This window comes from Vombatus ursinus, unplaced genomic scaffold (assembly GCF_900497805.2).
Source record: "Vombatus ursinus unplaced genomic scaffold, bare-nosed wombat genome assembly UNPS02014852.1, whole genome shotgun sequence".
Lineage (NCBI taxonomy): Eukaryota > Metazoa > Chordata > Mammalia > Diprotodontia > Vombatidae > Vombatus > Vombatus ursinus.
This window is the reverse complement of record NW_020954630.1, coordinates 11,152,397-11,168,827: the sequence shown is the minus strand read 5'-3', so window position 1 is coordinate 11,168,827 and position 16,431 is coordinate 11,152,397. Positions and strand designations below refer to the sequence as shown.

Below are 16,431 nucleotides of genomic sequence, written 5' to 3'. Positions count from 1 at the left end.
TTATTTTTGATATTTCAGTAGTATAAGATTCATAGGTTCTTAGAGCCAGGAAAAAACTTTAGAGTCATACTTTATTTTGTATATGAGAAAATTCTGGTCCAGAGAGTTTGAAGACAAGGATCACAGAGCCAGCATTTTCCAGAGGATCGTAGGGTCTATTCTCTTTTCACTCTGCCACAGAGGCCTTGAAATAGATGTTAAGAAAAAAAGGCAATTGTGTGTGGTTAGTATGTTAAGTTTCCCCACAAATAACCTTTTAAAAGAGATCCTAAAAGTGAAAATTGTGGGATAGTTGGAAGGAGAATATAGGCACTGTAATTAATAAGCACTACTACTGTTATCTTATTTTATCCTCACAGCAGTCCTGGGAGGTAGTTGCTCATTCTTATCCCTGTTTTTTAGAAGAGGAAACCGAGACAGACAGAGATCTGGTGATTTGCCTAGGGTTACACAGCTAGTAAGTGTTTGAGGTCAGATTTGAACATCGGTGTCCCTGACTGCAGGCCAAGCACTTTGACCACTGTGCCACTTTGCTGCCCCTTGATAGCATGTTATTTTTAAAGTAGCTTACTACCTTCCACTGGAGTCTGAATCTGATTCCAATGTGAAAGTGACTCTGGATTCTTGAAGACCATGCTTTTGTTCTACAAGGTCTTATAAGGAATAGACTTCAAGTATGAGCTCATGGATGGTGTGTGAGTTTGTGTTTATAATCTGAGACCCATCCCAGTGGAATTCACAGAGGCTCATTGCCAAAAGTTTGACCATCAGATGATTCTTTTTTGTTCCACCTGCAAAGGTTTGAAGGGATTGTAATTGCCATCTCTGGTAGAGGGAGTATCCACACTGAGGAAGTCACATTTCCTTGAAAATTTTGAAACGTTGTCAAGGTGTGGAATGACAGGGGAGCATTTTGGTGGGAGAAGATAAACCTTAAGATACTGTCATTCTTTCTTCTGGATCTCATTTTAAGTAATGGATACATACTAATTTTGATAATCTTAAAACAGAAATGTTGATTCCAGAGTAATTTTCTTTGAATCAGTCTCTAGATCCAGACCAAATCCTAAGTTGTGTGGGAACTGAGGTTAGATGACCTCCTACTTACAAAATGCCAATAATCATTTAAACATAGAGCATTAAATGTAGTTCTCTTTTGTCGTGGTAGTGTTCATTTATGAAAGGAAAATTACAGAATTGCATGTTTATGCAAACCTTCTCCTTCTGGTATTTATTTTTTAAATATCTAACTTACTTAAATAAGAACATCTTTGAAAGATAGTGGTACAGAGAGGAAAAGCTAAAAATATAATAAAATACTAGGGTTTGGTCTCTGAGAAATTCTGAAATCTTACTTGTTTCAGCCCCTGAGGATTAATGGTGTTAAAGTGTACACTGAAAATGTGGACAAACGACAGATTATTTTGGACCTTCAGATCAGGTAATTATTGTTCTGTCCTATCACTAACTTAGGAGTTAGCTTGACCAGAAAAAGGGAAGATGCACCCAGCCAGCTTCTCACCCACTGACCAATTTAATGCCACCTCTTGACCTTCTTTTCTTCCTTGGTTTTGTGACCTTGTGGTTGTGGATTTTTCTTCCATGAGTGCAGGTCAGAATCCAGCCATGCTTTACATACCCTGTAGTTCTTGCCTATGATCTCAGATTGATCTTCCAAGGAGGATCAATCCAGTGTATTAGAGTCCTTTCTCCAGGCTTTAAAAAAAATACTTAGTGGTTACCAGTGCAACATGTAGGCTGTCTGTTATCTTGCTGTATGACTGACTGACATCATACTTTTCCTGAATGGTACTCTTCACACAACTTTTTGCAACTATGTCATCATTCGAAATATGCTACAGCCTACTTAGACACACTACTCATCTTTCTGTTCTTCTTGGGTCATCTACAACATTGATTTTTCAAACCTATTGTATTCCAAGATTTACAGCTATGCAGAATCATTGGTAGAATATTTGGGTTAAAAAGATGGGGTTTTGTGCTGTAGAATCACTTGGGATCATTAAAAGCACTATATAGTTACTCAGATGTAATCCAGCTTGTTCTCTTTCTCCTATTCAGATCTTGGTCTAATTCATTGTTCAACTCTGTTAATTTTCAGCTTTCTGGTTTTCAGCTCTCAAGATGATGGCTATTGATAAAATGATTGCATCTCTTTATTTTATTTTAATTAAATATTTTTGACTGTGACTTGATTTCTTTTTGGCCTGGTTTAATTTCATTTAAGCCCTGGACTAAGAATATATAATAATTTGTCTGGTTACAGTAGATTATTGTTAATTGCTCTTTTTAAAAATAATCTGTTTTCCTCTTTTAGTTTTGTGGGAAATTGTGAGATTGATTTGGAGATCAAGAGATACTTCTGTAGAGCTGGAGTGAAAAGTATACAGGTAAGTTCATTTTAAAAAATCTAAGTGTTCAATATATAGTACATCAAAGATAGAACTTGTTTTTTTCCATTATATCATACTTTCTTTGAAAGATTTTTTAGCTTACAAGTTGAGGACTATGGCACAACCCAGTATGTGTCATTTTGGAGAAACTTGAAATCAGTAGTATTAGTCATTTAAACTGTAATTTTTGAACAATAATACTTTTTTGTTTTTGTATACTTTGTCCTTTAGGCTTATATAAAGGTAATAATAACGTTTTTTTCTTTATTTTAGATTCATGGTACAATGAGAGTTATCTTAGAACCATTGATTGGGGACATGCCATTAGTTGGAGCTCTGTCCATTTTCTTCCTCAGAAAACCTGTAAGTCCATATCACTGTTTTTTAATCATTTCACTGACAAAGTAAAGTACAGAAGAGCAGATGAAGAGAAAAAGTATTCTTATTTACCTTCCTTTCTTTGTACCTAAAATACACCCTAAGATTACTTCTGTGTCTCTTTCTAAAGACTCTCTTGTGAAGAAATAATTTTTAAACCCTTGTGAAGTTTATTATGATAAAATTGTTTAAATAGGCTCAATATTACCTTCATATTAATAATATATATTTTATGAACAATGATTTTGCTTAAAGGGTCAGTTTTGCATATTAGTTGTAATTTGCACATATTTATTGTATTCATCTTAATATAAACTGCCATGTTGTTTTATATCTGGCTCATGTAAAAGTTGAAGAGCCTATAGTTTTACTTTTAGTGCTGCAGATAAAACTTAAACCTAACTGGCTTCTCAGGCTATCGCAATAGCTTCCTCACAGGGCCCCAGCCATGATGAATGGGTCTTTGCCCATCACCCCTACTGCTGGCATGGCAAGATAAGGAAAGATCATATAAAGATAGATTTGGAGCTGCAAGGGACCTCATCGCCCATTTCATCGAACTTCCTTATTTCACACATGAGAACTGGGACCCAGACAAGTTAAGAGACTTGCTCATGGTCACATGTAGTGGTTAAGTGCAGTAAATAGAGCTGCATTTTGAACCCAGTTCTTCTGATTTCAAATCTAGCTGTCTTTCTGTGCCAGGCTGCCTTCCATTGACATGAATAAGCTGCCTACATCCTTGCTGTGAGTCTTTAGAGATAAAGATGTCATTGTCAAGTTCATCAAGTTTTCCTTTTACCACATATCAGTGAGACTATTAAGCAGTCCTGGGGATATGTAGTAGAAAGGAGCTCCCTAAGCTTTACCTTTGCCAAGATTTTGTACTTCCTTCCTTCTACTTGGGCTCAAGCTTTCCACTGTTGGTAGAGAGATGATCCTGGGCCAGTACCTGAAACCTGTAGACGTGGCTTCATGACACATAGTGTGTCAGAGTGGAAAAATGGGGGCCAGGTTTCCAAGCTTTGAACTGATCCAGGGATTGCTGTAGGAGTGGAGTGAAAGAAGGCAGGAAGAGAGCAAGGGAGAGAGGATGATTCATCTTTTGGGCCCTTCGGCCAGGAAAAGTTTAACTTACAACAGTTTTTGGCAATTCCAAATTTCCACACTTTTCCTGGTTTATTTCTTTGTTTTTTAGCTTGTAATGATGTCATACTTTTTGTGTGGCAAAAACTTAACGCAGATTTATTTAAAAGAAAAAAAAACCAATTTATCCTAAGTAGCTCAATTGTTATATAATCGCATTGTATAATTTATCTAAGTTTTTATATTTAACAGAAGAAATGATCTCATTTTAGAGATGCAGTCTATAGTCAAACCAATGCATTAATACTTCACAGTTAATCATTTATCCATTGAAATGATTCAGTATATGGTGTTATATTGTTATGTTGTGGGTTTATCTAACCCAGGGCTTCTTAACCGTTTTTTGTGTATAAATTGACCTCTTTGGCAGTCTGGTGAAGCCTATGAACCCCTTATTGAAATAATGTTTTTCAATGTGTAAAAATAAAATATGTAGAATTACCAAGGAAATCAGCTCTATTGAAATACATTTATCAAAATATGTATTTTTAAAGTTCACAGACTCCAGATTAAGAACCCCTGATTAACTCAGACCTCATTTTTTAAAAGCAATGCTATCTGTATTTCCAGACAGAACCAAAGAGTTTGTACTGTTGTCTTTATTTTTTCCACTAAGAAATTCTGTTAATTTTTAAAAATACATCAATGTATTGATAATTTAATCTTTATATTTTGAGGGTCAGTTTTGATTTTGTTAGATGCACGGAATATTTAAAAACTAGTTGGTTGCTTTTACCTTTAAATCTAAACTTGACTTACACAGTAATTTTTTTTTAAAGGAGGTCCATAATTAATTTAAAAAAACTATTAAATGCTTCATGAGTACAAACCATTGTGCATATTTTAAATAGCTTCTAGGTTAAACTAAAGTTCAGTAAGTCACCCAGTATTTTAAATTAATGCTTTATTTTTTGTCTATGAAATTTAATACTTGTTTTTTCTAGTTTATAAGATAAGCAAAATTTAGTGCATTACTCTTTGACTTTTACTTAAAAATCCATATTATTCTTATTTCACTTAAATTTGTCATATAGATGGTTTACCTGGAAAAAAAAAAGTATATTTATATATTGCTATGAAGACCTTGCAAACAAAATTTTATAATGTTTATAAAAAAGGCTGGAAGCTGAAGATTTAGGAGTCATTAATTTAGACAGCTCAGCCATATATGGGCAATAAACAGTTATCCCACAGATGCTACAGACTAAAGGGAATTTTTGTCAGTTACTTTAAGCTGGAAAATATGAGAACAAAATCCACTGCTGGTTGCCAAGTAATTCTTCCTCTTTAATAAAAAATACTTTAAAGCTTTTTTAAAGCCTTATTATTCAGAAATTTGGTGCTAGTAACGTTATTGAACCTCTGTAAACTTTGAGCTTTTTAACATTTTTCCCCCCAGTTAGCAAACTTTTTTTTTTCATTTCCTCCTCTTCTCCTCTCCCCAGTTGGAAGTAAAAAAAGGAAGGAAAGAAGGAAGACCAAACCTTTCTAACTCATAAGCATAGTAAAAGAAAACAAATTACTGCATTGGCCATGTCAGAAAAATGTCTTATTTTGCTTCTTGAGTCCATCACGTCTTTGTCAGGAGGGTTGGTTGCATTAGTCCTCTGGAATTGTGGTAGCTCACTGTATTGATCAGAGCTCTTATGTCTTTCAAAGTTGTTTTTCTTTACAGTGTTGTAGTTATAGTATAAGTTTTCTCCTTCATAGTTCATTCCACATCATGATTTCTTTCAACACAGTAATTACATTACATTAATATACCATCATTTGTTCATCATTCCCCAATTGATTGGCATCCTAGTTCTTTACTTTGAAAAGAGCTACTGTTAATATTTTTGTACATATGAGTCCTTTTCTTCTTTAATCCCTTTGGGGTATAGGCACAGTAGTGGTATCGTATCAAAGGGTATGCTCAGATTTAGTACTCTGTTAACTCTGGTTTTGAAAAGCCAAAGAAAATACTTAGCTAGATTATTCATTTTCTGAATATCTCATTAATGAGAGTAAATTAGGATAGTTTGTTTATTGTAAGTGTAGTTTCTTGCTAAAGGCCTAGAGATAAAAGCTGGTTCTGGTGTGACTGATAATCCCCTTTGATAGAACATCAGCTCTGTTGGCAGTATTGTCTTTGTATCTGAGGAATAGCTAGCCATTTGAATGCTTTATAGCCTATTGTAGTCCACCTGAGTCACATTCCCTGGAGTGTAACCCTTTCCCACATTCATGGACCCCTTTTTTTTTTTCTTTTTTTGGTGAGGCAATGGGGGTCAAGTGACTTGCCCAGGATCACATGTCCCCATTCATGGACCTTTTCAAAGACTTCATACACATTTCATACAGGTAGGGCCATTCTAGGAGTGCATCTAGAAGACCCATTTCAGAAGTATATCAGGAATTTTATGTGACCTGGGTACAGTTGTAAAGATCTAAGGGTCCCTGAGTAAGGATAGTAATACTGGAATCCACTCAGGGATATTCTCATGGGATCTACTTACTCAATCTTTTCAACTATTGACAGTGTGGAACCACAACATAGACTCCAGTCTAATCCTAGACTGGAGAAGGCCATTGAATATTCAAACCCATCTTACTTTATGATTCATATATAAATCTAGGGTTTTCTCGAAGAAAAATGAAGATGACCCACTGACCAAACAAACTAACCATTGTCCACTGGGGTAGGGGTTAGAGAAATGAAAAGCAGTATATCATTTATGTGGTCTTTAGTTAAGATATGAGGTTGGAAAATGGATGTTCTACAGACATAAAATGAAGTTATTTTATAATTATTAGGCAGGACATGTGGTGATAAAACTTTTTTGACTGTGGTAACTCATGAAACTGGGAAAATTTTTAAAAATGGCAGTTCATGTGCATCCTTTTGCTTTAGCAGTGGTAAGAGTGATAGGAATGAGGGTAGAACATGTTAAGAATCACTGGTTTTAGACCATCAACAAATTTTAATTTAAATATTAGTTCTCTAAATGTAATATCTTTGTCCGAGGACCAGCAAGTAGACACTTCTAGAGGAACTGAGTGATAACAGTCTTGACATTCTTGCTAAAAACAAACCCCAGAGAAAGAAAGAAGTATTATCCAAATGAAAGGATGACTCAAAAGCAGTCTTTGGAGAATCAAAGAAAAAAGTTGACAGTGTATTTATATAGTATGCTCAAGAGCTACAAGAACTATTATGTCATGGAATATTTGGTCATAACATATTAGTCAATTAGTAAACTTTTATTACGTGCCTTCTATGTACCAGGCATTATGCTAATCATTGGGAATACAAAGAAAGATGCTTGATAGTCTCTTCCTTCAAGGAGCTCACAATCTAATGGAAGAGACAGCATGCAAACAAATGTATACAAATAAACTGTACACAAGATTAAGAGGAAACCAACAATGGAGGTAGGGCACTAGAATTAAGAAGGTTTGGGAAAGGTTTTCTATAGAAGGTGACATTCAAGCCCATCTGACTTGAGGAACTTGAAAGAAGCCAGCAAAGCCAGGATGGAGGACTTTCCCGGTGTGAGGGACAGCTAGAAAAAACATCCAGATCCAAGAGATACAGTATTTTGTTTTGGGAGCAACGTGGAGGGCAGTGCCACTCAATCTAAGAGAATATTGGGAAGTGTAAGGTATAAGAAAGGAAAGGAAAGCGGGGCAGGTTATGAAGGGCCTTAAACATCAAACAGAGGATTTTTCATTTGATCCTGAAGGTTTGGAGTTTATTAAATAGAAGATTGACATGATTGGACCTGTGATTTAGGAAAATATTATAGTACTAAAAGTATGATGAATATTTCCAAAAATATCAACATGAAAATAATTGCAGCTTAAGCACTAACAATGGTTGTTAAGGATAAAATGGTAGAAAAATTCTATAAAGAACTTGATAAGACACACCAGTCAGCATGGACTCTGGTAGTTAGTGTCTTCATTGCAAAGGTGGGAAAAGCTGATATATTTCCCAGAAATATATGGGAAAGTGGTTCAGAGAGGCCAAAAACCTATAGGTTATAACAGAGCCTCGTATCTCTCTATCATAAGCATTTTCTTCAGAATAAAAAGAATTGGTAGGAACTGTACATGGCCAGCACCAAGTTATATCTCAAAGAATAAGAAATTGTAACAGACAGGAAAATATTTTATTATGGACACAGGAGTTATCCCTGAGCCAGCTGTCTGCATAATCTGATCATCTCATCATCAGAGTGAAGAACACACTTTCTTATAAACTAGGAGAAAGAATGTTAATGAAAAAAATGTATAGAATAGGGACAGCTAGGTGGCGCAGTGGATAGAGCACTGACCATGGAGTCAGGAGGACTTGAGTTCAAATCCAGCCTCAGACACATAACACTTACTAGCTGTGTGACCCTGGGCAAGTCATTTAACCCCATTGCCTAGCCCCTCCCCCCCAAAAATGTATAGAATACAATTGGTTTAACCTTCATTAAATAAGCTTTTGAAAATTAAAAAAAAATGGGAAGTGGACAACAAAAATGGCATCAAAAATAATGTCATCTAGAAGTTAGACAAATGTAATTGGTAAAATGAGAAATTGTTAGAAGATTAAAAGAGCCCAGAAAATACTTTGTAATGATAGCTAATAATAGCTATCATTTTTATATAGCACCTGTTAAATACCAGGCACAGCATGTTACAAATATTTTCTCATTTGATCCTTACGAAAACCCTTGGAAATAGATGTCAGCAAATATTTGACTTACTTGCTAGGCAGAGAAATGGCTGCCACAAGCAGCAGTAGATTAGAATATAAATTAATCTGTAAATTCTTTTAAAAAATAATATTTTATCTTTTCCCCAAATACATGTAAAGACATTTTTTAACATTCATTAAAAAAACTTTAGTTTTAAATTCTCTCCCTCCCATTTCCCCTCCCTAAGATGGTAAGCAGTTCGATATAGCTTATGCGTATGAAATAGTGCAAAACATTTTCATATTAGTCATGTTATAAAAGAAGACAGACTAAAAAAAACTCATTAGAAAATAAAGTGAAAAATAATATATTTAAATCTGCATTCAGACTCCATCAGTTCTTTCTCTGGATATGGATAGAATTTTCATCATGAGTCTTTTGGAATTGTCTTGGATCATTGTATTGCTGAGAATAGCTAAGTCATTCATGGTTGATCTATAAAATCTTAAGGAGACAAAGAATGATGAGTAATTATGAGCAGCATTTTCTCATAAAACGAATAGATTTTGTGGAAGACAAAATTAGTCTAAAGAAAGCTTGGCAGGCCATCTAGATAAGCATAGTCATCCCAAGGGCATTTGTAAGACGATCACCAGAAAAATAACTGCAGCTTGTGTGCCATTATCTTTTGTAGATGAAGAGATAGACAGCCTCTCTGAAGAACTTGGTAACACAACCTTAAAAACTTTCTTCCAGCAAGGTATCTTTCATGCATATGAAATAGCAAGGCTTCTTGAGGGAAAGATGGGGTAGTGTGTACTGGATGGGTCAACCACTCACACTAGGACTCTGCACCTAAGAATTGTAGGAACAGCAGAGATCCCCAACACCACTTATAGCCAGGCCCCCATGGCCATCATTCTGAGGAGTAACATTTATGGAGATGTAACCTGGAAACTACCTATTCAGGTTCTACAACCTAGCATTCCTTGGCAGCCACAGCTACTGAAGACCTGAAAGAGACAATTCTCACCACTGAAGTCCTTAACACTTTCAAGAAGTTCAGTGGATGTAATATTTACAAAGGAAATGGCATTTTTTTGTTGTTCAGTCTTTTTCAATCATGTCTGCCTCTTTGTGACCCCTTTTGGGGTTTTCTTGGCAAGGGGACTAGAAGTAGTTTGGTGTTTCCTTCAGCTCATTTTACAGATGAGAAAACTAAGGCAAACAGGGTTAAGTGACTTGCCCAGGGTCACAGAGCTAGTAAGTGTCTGAGGCCAGATTTAGACTTGGGAAGATGAGTCTTCCTGACTTCAGGCCTGGTGCTCTGCACCACCTAGCTGTCCCTAGGAAATGGCATTAAAGAAGATGAATTGCTATCTGCTTTGCTATTGCATACTAATGACCATTGTGCCCTTCCATAGGCCTTGAAGTTAAAACCTTCTCTATGTGTTGTCTTCCTTTATCAGAATTTGAGGTTTTTGAGAGCAAGGATTATTTTTTTCTTACCCTTCTAATTATAAGATATGGATGTGGGTATTCCTGACTTAAAATCCAGCATTCTTTCTATTTTATCATGCTTTCTCATTTTAGAGATTTTTCATTATGACTTCTATATATAAATATTATAGTATATTTAAATTGCAATTCAGAAACTGCCTAGTTTCATTTTTGTATGCTATACTATTAAATCTGGACTATTATTTCCAGAGTGACTGAATCCAGTGTCTTTAATTATGGGAGTCACAATGTGACACACATTTTAAAGTGTATGGTAATTAAGAAAGTATCTTTAATGAATTGTCTCTCATCAAAGAACTTCATTCAGATTTATGGAAGTGTATAATTAATCAGATAAAAATTATAGTACAGTAGAAAAGAGAAAAATCTCGGTGGAATGCTTCATACTAATTTCCAGTGTTTCGTTACAGCTCTGGAGTTGTTTGCAGCGACAAACCTAACATTTTGCATCATAAGATGTGGCTTTTCCAAGCAAAGCATAACAGTTTTTGTGGAATGAGTTCATGGCTTTCAGAAATACAAGTCTCGCTGGCTTTATAGGTTCCCGAAATAGAAGTCTTACTCATGCAGTTGCATTGGCTTCAGTTGCTCTGAGGCTTGTTCTTTGTGTGGGAATAGGCATCCTATTTTAGTTGCCTTTCAAGAGCTTTTTCCTAAAACGTAGATTTTATCATGTCCCTCCACTGCTTAAAAACCTCCCACCTTGATTGATGCCTTTTGCATAACCTGTTCTCTCAGCTTGGAGTGTCTTCCCTTTAAAAGTTAAAATGATGACTATTTTCCCTCGGTTCACATTTCACTCTGCCTTTTCAGCCTACTACTGTTCCAGCCCACCCTGATTCCTCTTTCTCTGACCATAGTCTGGCCCACTCACAGGGCACTTGATTATATTCTTTGTTTTTAATTCTTGCACATATGTATGACCTCAAATGCAGGCCATAAAGTCTTAGAATAATGTTTTGTAGTACTTTTCAAAAATGCCTAGAGCCATGCTGAAAATGTATTAAATAAATGCTGCTAGAAAGTGTTCAGGTAGATAGCTATCTCTGGAATGGTTTTATTACAAATATAATTACATGGGCTTCCAGAAAAGTTCATCCATTTCTGTGATTCTCTGTATGATATCAACCCTTGAGCTTCATCTGCCTGTGTCTACTTCATTTGAAATCTGAGTAGGATATAGTATCTACAGAAATAAAGGTGTTTATTTTACAGTGCCTGGAGCCCTGAGTTGTGGACAACTGCTATTTCATGGTGATGGTAATATGATAATTTCTCTTGTAGGGATTCTTAACCTGCTTTTGTTTCATGGACTGCTTTTGGCAGGTCTAGCACAATACAGCCCCATGCTGTACATTTGCGAGGCAGCACAGTGCAGTATGGAGCCAGAATCCTGGGGTTCAAATCTGCACTCATGCTGTGACCCAGAAGCAAGTCATTTCACCTCGGTTAGCCTCAGTGTTCTTGGAAATCATAGGATCATATACTTAGAGTTGGAAAGGGCCTTAGCGATCAGTTAGTCCAGCCTCTAGCCCTCTTATTTTACAGGTAAGAAAATGGGTTGCACAAAGGTTACAACATGTCCAAGATCACCCGAGGATGTGATAAAGCCAAGATTTGAATCTTGGTTTTCTGACTACAAATATCCCAGTGCTTTTTGCCCTGCACCATATTACCCCACCTTATTTATAAACTTGAAATAATGCTATACTGCTCAGTGTTATGCTGCTCAGAAAATTTGAGTTATCAGTGACAATTAATAGTAAGTTAATAGTAAAGTACTCTTAAAAGTATAAACTACAGAGACTTAAAGAAAACCAGAAATAATCTTTCTTAAAATGTCTTTGTATTTGTATTTTTATGTTTGATTAATATTAACATTCTTCTAAAAAGAGAGGGAATATAGTATAATGAAGAGAATGTTGGCCTTAGAAATAGGAGACTAGGACTCAAACATGGCCTATGGCATTTACTTCTAGGTGTAATCCTCAGGTTAATTTATATAATTTTAAATAATCTGTTTTCTTGTATGTAAAAAGGTATATATAATAATGCTAATAAGGTCATAGAATTATTGTGAAGAGCATGCTTTATAAACCTTAGCTGCATCTTCAATCTGTAATTTTGTCATTTGAGTAAACCTTTAACTGATGAAAATTTCTGCCATTTCAAACTTCCCTGGATCATTGCTGAAGCTGAACAATTCATCACCTCACAGCTCTCCTAGTGATGAAGCCCTTAGAGTCAACTTAGACTGGTACTCAGACAGCAAGCATACATTATCAAGACATCCTTAAAATATTTCCAGCTTGGTGTAGGACTTGTCAGAGTTTATATTTCACTGGTATAGGCTTCGGGAACTTAGCATCACCTCCACTCACAGTGAGGTATTGGAGCAGACTTCAGTGGAGGTACAAAACATTAAAGTTTTATATGAATGCAAGTTACTGTTATTACCCAGTCTTTAATCATTCAGCAAGGATTTGCTTAACCACTATCATAATAATCGTATCTTATTCTTAACATGCTGGCTTTTAATCTATAAAATTCTTTATATATTTTATATATTTGATCATTACAACAGTTGAGCTATCATACCATATTTCTCCTTTTCACTACTAAACTAGTTATTTAGAAAGCATAGCCTATACTTGGAGCCTCCATTTACTCACTACTAATTCACTTCTCACTCTCTTGAAATCAACTTGATATAATGAAAAACTTAATAATAATCATAAGCTTTCAAAATGGGATGGGCTTCCTTTGGAGGTAGTGGGTTCTCCCTTCCTGGAGGTTTTGAGACAGAGGCAGTATGACCACTTGTGAAATGTTGTTCTTCTTAGTTTCTTTGATTACTCTCCCATACTCAGTTAAGAAAGTTGTGTCTCCAAGACTATTGAGATCTTTTCCTTACTCATCATTCCCTACAATGTGTCATATTTACTTTTGTTCATTGTACCAAATACACAATATTCTTTTTGGGTAACCTGTGTCATTTTTCTCTTCGTATCCCTGGCTTCTAGCATGTTGCCTTCTGTGTAGTAGGAACTTAATTAAAGTTTACTTAATAGATGAGTCTTGTGAGGCAGCTCATAGAAATATTAATATCAACCAAGTTTTAGGGGATAAGGAAGTGAGAGTTCATTGTGGTGAAGTGACATGTATCGGGTCCCACAGTAAATAGGAAAACAGGTCTTAGTCCATTCCCATTATGTCCTGCCACTAACTGGACTTTCTTCCACATAACACTGAGCTAGAATAACTGAGAGCTAGTCTTACTAGCAGCTTGTGACAGGGTCATTTTTAAGAAGTAGGACCTTGCTTTTGTAAAATGAAAGCAAAGTAAAGGCATTTAAATTCAAAGTCATTGCAGAGAAGGATTTTAAAAAAGCAGAATTAGCCAAATGGAAAGAGGCAGCAAAGCTCACTGAAGAAAATAATTCCTTAAAAATTAGAATTGAGCAAGTGGAAGCTAATGATTTTATGAAACATCAAGAAACAATGAAAGGAAACCAAAAGAATGAAAAATAGAAGAAACTAGGAAATATCTTATTGGAAAAAACAGTTGATCTGGAAAATAGATTGGGGATATTTATTTTAAAAATTAGTGGACTACGTGAAAGCCATGATCAGGAAAGAGCCTAGACATCATATTTCAAGAAATTATCAAGGAAAACTGCCCTGACAGCCTTGAACCATAGGGTAAAATAGAAATTGAAAGAATCCAATCCTGAAAGAGATCCCAAAGTGAAAACTCTCAGGAATATGATAGCCAAATTCCAGAGTTCCCAGGTCAAGGAGAAAACATTGCAAGCAGCCAGAAAGGAACAATTCAAATATTCTGGAGTCATAGTCGGGATAACACAAGATTTAACCATTTCTGCATTAAAGGATTGGAGGAGTTGGAATATGATATCTGGAGGGCAAAAGATCTAGGATTGCAACCAAGAACCACTTATCCAACAAAATTAAGAATAGTTCTTCAGAGGAATAAATGGACATTCAGTGAAATAGAGGACTTTTAAGCATTCCTGATGAAAAGACCAGAGCTAAATAGAAAATTTGACTTTCAAATACAAGACTCAAGAGAAACATAAGAAGACAAACAGGAAAGAAAATCATAAGAGATTCAGTAAGATTAAGCTGTTTACATTCCTCCATGGAAAGATGATACTTGTAACTTCTAGGAACTTTTATCAGTTTTAGGGCCAGTTAAAAGAAGTATACGTAGGGCAAAAGTGTGAGTTGACTATGATAAGATGACATCTTAAAAAATAAAATTAAGGGGTAGAAAAGAGGGATGCAGTGGGAGGAGGAAGAGAGAGGTAGAATGAGGTAAATTATCTCACATAAAAGAGGTGATAAAGAGTTTTTACAATGGAGGGGAAAATCGTGGGGTGATAGACAACACTTGAACCTTTTTCTCATTGGAATTGTCTAAAAGAAGGAATAACATACATGCTCAGTTGGGTATAGAAATCTCTCTTACTTTACAGGGAAGTAGGAGGGAAAGGGTTAAAAAAGAAGCAGGAGGCTGATAGAAGGGAGGGCAGATTGTGGGAGGAGAAGCAAAACACTTTTGAGGAGGGCCAGGAAAGAGAAGGATAAACAGGAAAAAATAGGATGGAAGGAAATGCACAGTAATCATAACTATGAAAAAATTTTTACAGCAGGTTTCTCCCATAAAGGCCTCATTTCTCAATTATATAGAGAACTGAATCTAATTTATAAGAATACAAGTCATTTCCTAATTGAGAAATGGTCAAAGGATATGAAAGGCAGTTTTCAGACAAAGAAAAGCTATCTATAATCATGTGAAAAAGTGCCCTAAATCATTAGAGAAAAGTAAATTAAAACAACTCTAGGTACCACTTCACACCTCTCAGTTTGGCTAATGTGATAGAAGAGGAAAATGACAAGTATTGTATTAAATATGGGGAAATTTGGACACTAAAGTCCTGTTGGTGTTGTGAACTGATCCAGCCAAATGGAGGTTAGATTGGAACTATGCCCAAAGGGCTATAAAACTGTGCATCCTTTGACTTAGCAATACTGCTTCTTGGTCTGTATCTCAAAGAGATTTTTTTTTTAAATGGAAAAGAACCTATTGCTACAAAAATATTTGTAGCAGCTCTTTTTGTGGTGGCCAAGAATTGGAAATTGAGGGGATGTCCATCAACTGAGGGACGGCTGAATAAGTTCTGGACTGTGATTGTGATGGAGTACTATTGTGCTAGAAGAAATGATGAGCAGGATGCTTTCAGAAAAATTTGGAAAGACTTACATGAACTGATACAAAGTGAAGCGAGCAGAACCGGGAGAACATTGTACTCAGTAATAGCAATACTGTATGATGATCAACTGTGCATGACTTAACTATTCTCAGCAATACAGTGATCTAAGACAGTTCCAAAGGATTTATGATGAAAGATACTATGTACCTCCAGAGAAAGAACTAATGAAGTCTGGATACAGAGTGAAACATACTTTTTTTTTTTTTTAACTTTCTTTCCTTTTTTTTTTGTCTGATTGTTTTCATATGACTACTAGAGATATGTTTTGCATGACTGTGCATGGATAACATGTCAAATTGATAACCTTTTCAATGAAAGAGAGGGGAGGGAGGCATGAAATTGGAACTCAAATTTTAAATCAATGTTAAAAATTTTTTTTATGTGTAATTGGAAAAAAATATTTAAAACAAAAGGTACATTTTGAATATATTATACTTTAAAATAAAAATCAAAAGCCTATATAAAAGATTTACAGCTTCGTATACAATCCTTTTGTTCTTTGTATATAGAAACGCTCATTTTATTTGGTGTTATTAAAATTCAGAATAAAAATTTATAATGATTTACAAAGAAAAAAAGAATTCCTAGAAAAAATGAAATGGAAGATCTTTAAAATTAGAATTTAAATAAGAGCTGTGGAATAAAAAATTGGAAGTGGAGTAACTCACTTAGAACACAAGGTAGAAAACTTTTCCCAAGAAATAGAGTTCCTAAAGTACAGAATCGAGCTATCAGAAATAAATGACTACAATAGATAGCAAGGAATATTAGAATAAAACAAAGCCAAAAACTGGGGAAACAAGGTGGGGGTAGGGAAGATAGAAAAACAAAATTAAGTTATCTACTTTCAAAGAAAGTTAAGAAGAGAGAATTTAAGAATCATCGAACTCCCTTAAAAAAAACAAAAACAAACACAAAACAAAACTGAGCTGAAAACACTGGTACTATATTCAAGAACTGAAAAAACGAAAACTGCGCATCTTTTAGAACCAGAGGGCAGCATGAAAA

General features: G+C 35.3%; 1 protein-coding gene across 2 annotated transcripts in view; it reads left to right on the top strand.

Moving 5' to 3' along the window:
- ESYT2 (extended synaptotagmin 2) overlaps positions 1-16,431 on the top strand; it is a 116,990-nt gene that overhangs the window by 54,040 nt on the left and 46,519 nt on the right. For both annotated transcript variants that reach the window (XM_027840996.1, XM_027840997.1), the window contains exons 4-6: positions 1,365-1,441; positions 2,339-2,411; positions 2,688-2,777. In XM_027840996.1, the coding sequence (XP_027696797.1) occupies positions 1,365-1,441; positions 2,339-2,411; positions 2,688-2,777 (240 nt within the window). The remainder of the gene's footprint in view (positions 1-1,364; positions 1,442-2,338; positions 2,412-2,687; positions 2,778-16,431) is intronic.